Here is an 11,045-nt window from a genome sequence, read left to right as displayed (position 1 = left end):
ATTTTAACCATTTTATAATCATTTTAATTAATATTAACGTGTAATATTTTTACTCTAATAAATTTTATGATTGTGGCGGTTAAAGGGTAAATTAAGAGAAGACGGAAAATCTGAGAGGAAAAATATTTTTAGGAAAAAAATTGAAAGTCAAAGGGTTTAATCTCGGTCTTTTTAGAATTATGCGATGCAATGGTAATATTTATTACGAGTACTTTTCGATTTATTCTCATAATTGAAATAAAATTTATTATTCTCAGAATTAAATGATGTAAATTAGATAATTAATATTAGAGAAATGATATACAACATAAAAAAATATAGTATGAAATCCATATGATACATTGTATGTAGTAGGTCCAATTGCATGTAATGTGTCATGTTGATTTCATACTGTATTTTTTCATATTACATATCATTACTCTTAATATTAATTAAAAAATAATAAATTTTCTATTTTATTTAAAATAAAATAAAATCATAACACATGGTGGCTAGTCCACCAAAGTAAACAGCACTTCAAATCTCCTATGTCTGCCTCGACCTTTGTGGCGTTCTTTCAAGTTGAAAAGATGGAAAAATAAAATAAAATCTTTTGGTGAAAAGTAAGAACATTTGAAGTGCCGAAAGTGGTGGATGACTTTTTATAATAAAAAGAAATAAATTATTTAAACGTATCATTCTTTTAGATTTTGTACGACTCGATTTACATAAAGTTTGATTCATGCGTTAAGTGTCCAGGTCCACGTAATCAAGAGAAATATTATCAGTCTAATATCAAAAAAATAAAAAAAAAAACATAATTGATGCCCTTGATAATATGTGTTTAAAGTGTCAGGATAATTCAAGAGGGCTCGAGACATATAAATCGGGCCGACCAAAGTCCAATCAGGTCAGATCCGGTCAGGTCTGAAAGAAGAAAGAGAGAACGTTAGCCATTACGGAAAGAGATGATCATGGAGGTCGTTATCAAACGAGTAGTTAATAATGACGATCGATGATCGTCAAGTAACAACGCTCATTATGACTGATGTGGGGATCCTGATGAACCTTACGTAGTAGCGAAGGCCAAGAAGCGGATCGATGTGGCAAGTCAGAAAGTCAATAGTCATCCTTTAGGTGGACTAGCACCCCTTTACCATCTCAGCCCCTCGGTCTCTTCCTTGGTCATCTCGACCTCGATCATCTCGATCTCTCGACCATGCTGACCTCGACCATCTCGGTCCCTCGATCTCTCGACCATTTTGACATTGACTATCTCAGTCTCTCGGTCATCCCGACCTCAACCATCTCGGTCTCTCGGTCTCGGTCACTCTATCTTTCTCGGCATATTGGTCATCTCGACCCTATAAGCTACCAAGATCTCTCAAGCATGTGAACTCTGCCAAAGGATCAGAACGGTTACGAAATTTTTAAACCTGATTCCCTAGATCCTCTCGTGTCTGTGCTTGCTGTCAAAAGATACAAATAATCAACACTGCCAAGTCATGGGGCGATTATGAGATTGACAAACTTGGTCCCCTGGATGCTGCATACCGAGGCCACCTAACAACAATCATCAAAACTTATCCCCTCAGTCCCAACAGAGGTCTGCTCCCAGATTGATATGAATATTCTTTCCTATAAATATATAAATCCTCCCGCAAGTATGAAAAAGGATATTCTTCTTTTCTCCTCAACTTCAACAATCTCATACACATCTCTTTATTCTTCATCCTATACTAAGTTGAGCGTCGAAATAATTTGTCGAGAATCTCTGACACTCTACTAATCTGTTTGTTCAGCTTCTTTTTATGTTCCTTCGTCAACAAGAGCAACGGTGTGTGAGTTGACAGTTTGTTGACCGGTAACTTGATCGTCTACAATAGAACAATTAATGATATTATGATTTCTTTTTGTTGTTTGTTGAAGGATGACCGTAAGTACGTATTAATTTTGGATAAGAATCTATTCTTTGGACTCACAGGCAAGAAAGAGCACTTGGCGAGGAGCATCCAAATTTCTCCATGATAATAATAATTCAAGGGAACCACAAAAGAATCCTTCTAAATAAAATAATGATCACTTGTATTTAACGATATCACTCAGCAAGACAGTTGACAGTTGACAGTTACAGTTAGCGGTTAATGGCAAAGCCAATGAGCACTAATACAAGTTAATTTATTCCCAATTGAATCAATGAAGAAATAAAATGATGTTCCTCGCCGCCGCCGCCGCCGCCGCCGCGATCGAGCTCGCTTCAGTTGGCGTCGCCGAAGACAACGCTGCCGTCGGTGGAGATGCCGGCGGGGATGATGCAGGCTTGCACGCACATGTCGTGGCAGGAAGTATCGCCGTCCTTTCCGTTGGCGCAGCGAGCGTAGCAGTCGCGTAAGCAGTGCGCTCCGGCGGCCGGCGCCGGCGAGGCCACGAGCATGGCGACGAGGAGGAAGGCAACCACAACCATCTTGGTCTCTGCCATTAGTAATTAGCGATGTATTAAATTAATTAATGATGAGGGGAAAATGGATTAAGCGAGGATTAGGATCAATTAATCCCTCTTATGGTTAATTAGTTGGCTTCGACGAATTAAGGGGAGGGGGAGGGGGGTTTTATAGGGTGAAGATGTGGTCGAGAGAGATCTTCGGGTCAGGTTAGTTAGTTTGAGATTGACCGAGTCGAATGGTTGTAAAGTTCTCGTAGCGCAACCGCACTAAATATTTCATGGGTCGGGCCGAGCACTGACGAGGTTGGTGAGGTCGGTTGGTGCGGCCAACAATAATTTGAGTTCGATTTTAATTTGATAATTTTAAATACAAATTAATTCAAGTACCTAGTCTTCGATCTAATTAGTACTCGAAAGTGAACAATCTTTTCTCTTGTTCATTAATCAAATAAATTCAAAAGTGCTTTTGGGGCATAGTTGAGTTAGTTACAATGGAACAGACTTAGTACGATGAAACAGATTTCTAATTTTGACCCAATTTCCGAGCAATACTCTTCTCCGTCGTGACTCAGTTTCTCGATTTACCTTCTCATAGATGGTCGTGGGGCCGACCGTGTGGAGCCGTTGGATGATGAATTCTACATTTTTACAAAAGAAAAATAATAAATTTAAAAGCGCACCAATTTCTCATTCAACATTCGATTTTAACCACATTTTCTAAATAATACAAACGTAATTATCTTGCATGTTAATCGAATGCTGATGGTCACAAAGTTTGATTCATGACTTAAGTAGTTAAGTGTCAAAATCTTCTTTTATTTAGTAAAAAGTGAAATCTATCCTCTAGTAATTTTACACGATTGATCCATAACTATATATAAGTGTTAAGATTCTCAATCTTGGGGAATATAAACAGAGATATGATAAAATACCCTCTTTGTTTCCAAACTCAACTTTTAAAGTTAATTTAAATTTCAATAGGAATAAATATTTTTAAAAATTATTTTAAATATAAATATATAAAATAAATGTTTCAAATTATTGGATAGACTAATTGAGAGAAAGAGATTGTCTATCTAATATAAAAAAATAAAAATAAAAAAAACATAATTGATACCCCTGATAATCTATGATTAAAGAGTCAGGATAGCCTACGAGGTCGACAATAGTTCAAATCTCGATAAAATTAAGATAATATCCTCTTCTATTATGACCTTAATTTAGGATTTAGGGTCGTTAATTTTAACGATGATTTTAAAATTTTCGTCGCTAAATTAAAGATGATATTTAATTTCCGAAGCATACCTTGATATTTATAAAAACTTGTAAATATTTACAATTTCAATAGAATCAACACTAATCATCAATATCAACACTAATCAAAATAATATCAACATAAATTATCAATATCAATATTAATCAAAATAATATTTACTAACAACATACAAATTTAATATTTAGTAACAACATTGAAATTATCAATTTCATCAAATTTGTAAATAAAGGAGTGTAAACAAGTAAAACCGCGCTCACGAGTTATTTGGATTTCAGTTCGAAAAAAAATCATTTGAGTTCGTTTTATGAGACGAGCTCGAGTTTGATTTTGAACTCGAAAATATTATTGAGTCGAGCTCGAGCTTAACAGTATTTAATTAGTTCACGAATGTATATTTATTACGAGTCAAACTCGAAGTTAAGAATTAAAACTTAAATCGAACTCGAATCGAGCTTAAGCTTAGGGAAAATGAACCAAACTCAAACTCGAGCCTCTTAATGTTCAGCTCGGTTCAATTTGATTACACAAGAAGAAACCTTACCCTCCATCAACAATTCCATCCTGATAAAAAAAAATCAAATCCAAGTTTTTAATTGCTGACATTTTATCTATATTATTCTTGAAAATATGTAATATAATTATAGTTGCATATATTATGAAAATAAATAGAACCATTTTACATATTTTAAAAGTAACAATCTATGATCGTGGGGCTTATTAGTAATAATAATAATTTGACGGCACCACAAAAGAATCCTTCGAAATAATGATCACTTGTATTTAACGATATCACTCAGCATTGACAGTTGACAGTTAAGAGCAGTTAATGGCAAAGCCAATGACCACTAATACAAGTTTATTCCCAATCGAATCAATGAAGAAGCGACGTTCCTCGCCGCCGCCGCGAGCTCGCTTCAGTTGCCGCCGCCGAAGACAACGCTACCGTCGGTGGAGATGCTGGCAGGGATGATGCAGGCTTGCACGCACATGTCGTGGCAGGAAGTGTCGCCGTCCTTTCCGTTGGCGCAGCGAGCGTAGCAGTCGCGTAAGCAGTGGGCTCCGGCGGCCGGCGCCGGCGAGGCCACGAGCATGGCGACGAGGAGGAAGGCAACCACAACCATCTTGGTCTCTGCCATTAGTAATTAGCGATGTATTAAATTAATTAATGGTGAGGGGGAAATGGATTAAGGGAGGATTAGGGTCAATTAATCCCTCTTATGGTTAATTAGTTGGCTTCGAAGAATGAAGGGGAGGGGGAGGGGGGTTTTATAGGGTGAAGAGGTGGTCGAGAGAGATCTTCGGGTCGAGTTAGTTTGAGATTGACCGAGTCGAATGTTTGTAAAGCAATATCGTAGTCAAACACAATATGTCTAACCGGTCGTAGAGCAATATGTTTGAGTTCGATTCGAATTTGATAATTTTAAATATAAATTAAATATTTTCTAAGAATTTTGATATACTGTGCGATGGATTTGTGCGTGCCTATGAGCGACACCGCCAACCCACCTCTGGCCTCGCCGCACCGTTCAGCTACAGCTAGCCATTGGCTCGAGTGCGATCGACGCGCCACTTGTCGGAGCTTCGTCTGGTGTCGAATTCTGACCGGATAGTGGTCAGAATCCGACGTAATTTGGTCAGAAACAACCAAATCACACGCGCACCACTGCCGACCGAGATCGGGCTGGATTTCGGTCGAATCGCGATCGGAATTTGGCTGAGGATGGGCTGACATCGCATGCTAGTCCTTCCTCGGGTGGGCTCCGATCGCGATTTGGTCGAAATTCGGCTCAATCGCGGTCGGCCGGGGTGTAGCGGCGCATGCCTGATTGCGGGCCTGATTCCGACTAAAATTTGGCTGGAGTCCAAGTTCTGACCAACCGAAAGGTGTCGCCTGCCAGTCGACCGCCGGATTCCGATCAGATCAGGGCCGACGGCGTCCAAGTAGGAACGGGACGATGGGTTAGGCGGAACACTATGTATTCCTCACATTTGGATGGTTCAGATCTAGCGCACGATCATCGTGATGGACAATGGATCGCGTGTCACTCACGGGCGCACACAAATCCATCGCGCAGTATATTAAAACTCTATTTTATAAATTGGTTAAAAAAATTTGGCCCAGATGGTTTGCATCCCCAATTTCACACATAAACTAAGTAATTCCTTTTAAAGTAAATAATAAATTAAAAAAACATTTTTTTCAATATTTATTTTTTAAAAAATACTGAATTATTAATACCAAAATGACCTATATAATAAATAAAAAAATATTTTGGTGAAAAAATTTTAATTATCGTTTTTAAAATTTTCGATTTATTTGTTTTGGTTTTAATATTTATTTGATTTCCCTTGACCGTACGCAGTGCCTTCCTCGCGCTGCTGCCCGACAGAAACCCTCGAGTCTCCATCTCCGCCGCCGCGTTCCACCTCCCCACCGCCTTCGCTCGCGTCTGGTCGGTGCTTCCCTCCATCCGAAGCTCGGCGAGTTCGCCTCCGTGAGTTTCCGGCACCGGCCGCCGCCACCGCTCGCGAGCGCCGCCTAATTTATCTGAAGGATAATGGCAGGTGGAGGAGGATGGGGAGCAAAGGATGACGATGAAGACGAAGAGCACCATCGAAACCCTTTCCTTTCTAATAGCGTCAGCAAGCCTTCACCTGCTAAGCATCAATTCCGGTAAAGTTCCTTGTACCCTTGCAAAATGTTTGTTGATGCGATTAAGAAATACAGCCGACTTGTGCTTCATTTTTTTGATTGAAGGAGTGAAATATCCAAGGCTCGTTGGGTTGAAGAGATGGGTATGGGGGAGATAGTGGAAAAGAAGGGAAGCTTGTGGTCCACCACTGGAGTAGTGGCAAAAACTAACAAGCTCTATTGCCACATTGAAGAAATATTGTGAGTCTCTTTTTTCGGTTGGGTTATTGTTCTTGGATGTTCTTCTATTTCATTTTCTTTATCATATATGGTTTCTTAGCAGCTTTTCAACTACTGTCGATCGTTATATTTGGAGATTTTTTTTGATCGTCTATGACTTGGTGGTAATCAACCTTTTTGTTTGGTTTATTTACACTGTCAGGCAAAGTTTCCTGACTAGAAAAGATAATAAAGTTACATTTTTTTTTTTTTGGGGGGGGGGGGGGGGGGGGGGGTATGAAATCTCTACATTCACCTTTAATCGCTTTTTTCAAAGTTCTTAGACTAATCTCAAAAAGGAGCTTATATTGTCCTAGAAAATTTACCATTTAATCTATCTGCATTTCATTTTTTAGATGGTACTATCTCTTCTGGCTTAGCAAACTTAGATGGAAGAAGCTAGATATCATTCTATGCCATTTATTGGCCCTTCGCAGTCTCACTACTCTGATCTTCATCTGAATTGCATGATTATTATTTTGCCTGAGTCATTAGATTCTCAACTTTTAGCAATAAAGGCATCCATTTTGTCATACTGAAAGCAATTTGTTCTTCAAGTAAATTAGTTAGTTTCTTTCTATTGTAATAATACACCTTTATCTATCTCTCAGAGCTATTTGTTTTTTATAGGTTTTTGGCTGAAAAAGGGGCATTAATTCTCACAAGTCCTGATGATAAGAAACTTAGTGTTGGAGATATTTATGAGAAGGTCATTGGAGCTAAATTTGGGTGTTCATGGGAGTCTTTTCAGGCATATAAGCATCTGAAATCCCTTGGATACATAGTTCAGCGATGCGACACCCCTTGGACATCAAGGAATGATCAAATCTCTTGTAGCTCCAATTCTTCGACATGTAAAAGCAAGGGAACTTATGATGACCTAGATTCGATTTCTGACTTGTTAGAAGGAATGCAAATCAACAAGCTGAAGCCATTGTATAATGTTTACATGCCTAATAGCAAGTTCAGAAAATCTTCCCCTGGTGATCCAGATTTCCTGCTGTGTTTATTAAGGTACCCAATATAACATGTATCTACTTGCAGTACGTATTTGATAAGCTATCCAATACTTTCAAATTTCCATTCTATATTTGATTGTTTTCCATTGAGAAATCATGGTATCACCAATTGTAGAGTTAGCTATCTTCATTCAAATATATAGTAATTGCTAGATACTAAAATCTTGAAGCAGTGTTTAATAATTTTCTGAAAACAATTTTATATTGGCTATCTATGCATGAACAACATATTCTTTTACTAATCCAAGATAATATACTTTCTTGTTCATCCAACTTGACTATTTGCTGCTTTACATTAATCCCTTTTGCCCTTTGAAGTTTGAACATGCATTTCTGAATTGCATCATTGTGCCTTGACAATTGGTTTGTTAGATTTTCAAATTTGACTTCTCATTTAGCGTTTGAATCTTGTTCCAAAAACTAGTTAACTCATTGCTATTGTAATTAAGTCGTGCAAACTTTGTTGTCTTTACTCATATTTGACTTCAAGTTCACCTTTTGTGACCTATGCTGTTTGTTATGCCCACTGAGCAATGAATCATGGTCAAAGGCCTAATCATACAAGTCAAATATATTTAAACATTTGAAAAGATATTGTGTTTACGATGTTAGGTGGTACATACTAAATGCCTATTTTCCTGTAATGTCGTAGATATTTGGGATACTTCTTGTTTGGAATCCTCGAAGAAGGAAGCAATCATTTGGTTTGCTATTTTTTGTTCATTTTCTTAGTTTTTCATACATAACTTTCCAATTTCTAGTTATACACCGCATGCAGTATATTAAGTCTCTTTCAACATTATCCTCAAATGATTCATGATTCTATTTTGCCTTTTCTATTTTCAAGAGGAAATCCACCTTCAATATCAGAAATAGAAAACCTGGAGGACTGTTGTGATGGTTTGCGGTTAAAGTATTGCTATGTTGACAATGGACGGGCAAGCTTCTTTTCAATGGAGAAAGGATCAATTCCAACCTTGCCATGATGAGGTAGGTTCTGTTCACAGTTCCTATATTTGTGTACAAGAATAGTTTAAGTGGATGTAGGGAAAGTTATACATTACAATTTTACCATATGTACTACTCTCAAGTTCATATCAGAATAGATCTTAGATTGTACTATCACATCATCATATGACTAAATTCCACGCCCGGTGGGGATTTTAAAGAAGGATCTTTGTTCGATGCTTCCACGAATGCTTCCATTTCCATTGTGAGTTAGTGCAAGATTTGCCAAAATTTGGTCACTGGTCTTTTTGCATTGCATTGCTGGCTATTTGCCTAGCTTGCAATGGTTCTCATACCTGTTAGTATGTGTAGTATTTCTTAAAGAAAAAACTCTTAACCATGATAATTTTACTGGAGAACCACTCATTCTAGATTTCTAGCATTTGAGAAGAAAGTATCCCCTGGTAATAGATTCTGCCTCATCTGTATTTTTGGGTAATGGTTTTAAATGCAAAGAGCTTCACACTTCTTGTCCACCTTCACAATTTATTGCTAAGTTTCATATTCAACACAGAAGTAGAATTCAGATTCTAAACTTCTTGCTATGATCGTATATTAAAGTCGATTGGCTAACCACTTATCCCAAAAGCAACTGTTTGGAAAGAAATCAATTTATCCAATGCACCTGTACTTTCCGTGGGGCTAATGGGCACAAATCATCCTAGCTACAATGGATTGTCATTCAGTTAAGTTTAGTTAGATTAAGATGACAAGGGTATTTTCAAAGTGTTGGTGGAACTTAACTCTATGTGAAAAAAATATGACCCTGAACTGAACTTTAATATATGCAGGAAAAATCAGACCTAAAGAATTGGTTTGTTCTAGTTTCCTTGCAACTGAATTTTGTTATATAGGCCATTGCAAGTTTATTTGTGAATAGAATGTTGGTTGAGTATTCACAGTTCAAACTTTTATTAATATAAGAGAATTATTATTTTGTGTCGATTAGGAGGAAAGATAGCAGAAAATAATAATAGTGGAGGTTCAAACATTTCTTGCTTTCTTGTACTGGTACTGTAATATAAGATGCTACTCTTTCTCCATGAAATACTTGTTTAATAATTATTCCAACTTCAGGTTCGAGTTAAGCATTGATTGCTAAGATGTCCTAAAGTGCAGACTTCATAGAATTGAGACTTCCTCACAATTGATAACTGAAAACTGGGATCAGCTCAAATCTCATTGGGTGCTCAAGTGAGAGCTTGAGCTGCGAATCCTGTAATTGCTTCTGCTGAGCTGGTAAAAGCAAAATTGCCTCACGAATCCAGCAACTTAAGCTGTTAAGCAACTGTTGTTTATTGGCTAGTTTCTATCGATAGTTGCGGTCAGGTAGCAGCAGGAGCGACCTGACTAATTCTAGCTGGAGGATGTGAATCCACATCTGAAATCAGATATCTACAAACTTTGGAAAATCTCGTTCCGCAAGGATGTTATACTCTGGGCTCGCTTTCGTTCTGCACCCTCAACTTCAACGCGACATCATACGGCTTCTTCGAAAAGAAATATCATGAAGAACTGAGTTCAAGCAAGGGTTGGAGGCACCCAAAAGCATAGAGGTCCGAGTCCAAGTAAATTTTTTCTCTCTAACTGATAGAAGTTATCTCGAAATCATTCATCCATTTTTGCACTAGTAAACAAATTATGTGGTGAAACTATTTGAATTACAGGACGGAAAATTTGTCATTTTACATTTGTAATATTATAATTTGATGATCAAAGAAGAATAGTTTGTTATGCTAAGCAGGTGAGATTGGAGAAGTTGAATTGAACATTTCTAATGGGGTTGGCCTCAGTGCAAAATTTAACCTTAACTACTTCTCAAATGAAAATTCAAACAGATCGCATGAACATGACCAACCAGTTTGGTGCCAAAATTCAAAATTTTAAATTATTTTATTGTTATAAAATATATTGTTAGGAAGTTGCACATGGGGAGAAACATGACTGCAAAAAACAATTAATATTAAAAAGTAATTAGGTGTTAATCTAGAAGTAGACATCAAATAATTAAGAGGGTATGGAATCAAAAATTTCATATTGAGAGGGTAAAAAATATACTCTTATTCATTATTCCATTGCGTGTCTATATCCATATATCTATATATTTTAAAAAATATAGACAACCGTTGCTGCGGTACATAATTAGCTCCCATCATAGACGAGATCCGTATGGATTCAAAAATTCAGTTGAAAATTGCATTATACCACAGTCTAACCGATAGCTTTATGTGATCGGAATCTGTCGCTGGCCTTTAGCAAGAGACTATTTCTAAAATTTGAATTCGTACTTTATCGTTGTGCCAAGGCTCCTTCTCTATATCTATATTATATTAAAAAAAAATTAAGGGAACGGTCGCGCCGTAGGCCCCACCTTGACTCCAGTACCTGCCAGTTAATTTATAATTAAAT

At 37.3% G+C, this 11,045-nt stretch overlaps 1 protein-coding gene across 1 annotated transcript; it reads left to right on the top strand.

Moving 5' to 3' along the window:
* Positions 1-6,126: 6,126 nt before the first annotated feature.
* LOC141836629 (tRNA-splicing endonuclease subunit SEN54-like) lies at positions 6,127-10,339 on the top strand. Its single transcript, XM_074724134.1, has 5 exons — positions 6,127-6,372; positions 6,457-6,591; positions 7,240-7,623; positions 8,476-8,618; positions 9,714-10,339. The coding sequence occupies exons 1-4, from the start codon at positions 6,257-6,259 to the stop codon at positions 8,612-8,614; spliced, it is 774 nt and encodes a 257-aa protein (XP_074580235.1). The 5' UTR covers positions 6,127-6,256; the 3' UTR covers positions 8,615-8,618; positions 9,714-10,339.
* Positions 10,340-11,045: the final 706 nt, after the last annotated feature.

The sequence above is a fragment of the Curcuma longa genome, chromosome 10 (assembly GCF_044706935.1).
Source record: "Curcuma longa cultivar G26 ecotype Majalengka, Jawa Barat chromosome 10, ITB_CL_G26_1.1, whole genome shotgun sequence".
In the NCBI taxonomy this organism is placed as follows: domain Eukaryota; kingdom Viridiplantae; phylum Streptophyta; class Magnoliopsida; order Zingiberales; family Zingiberaceae; genus Curcuma; species Curcuma longa.
Note: the sequence above shows the minus strand (reverse complement) of the source record. Positions and strands in the feature narration are given on the sequence as shown.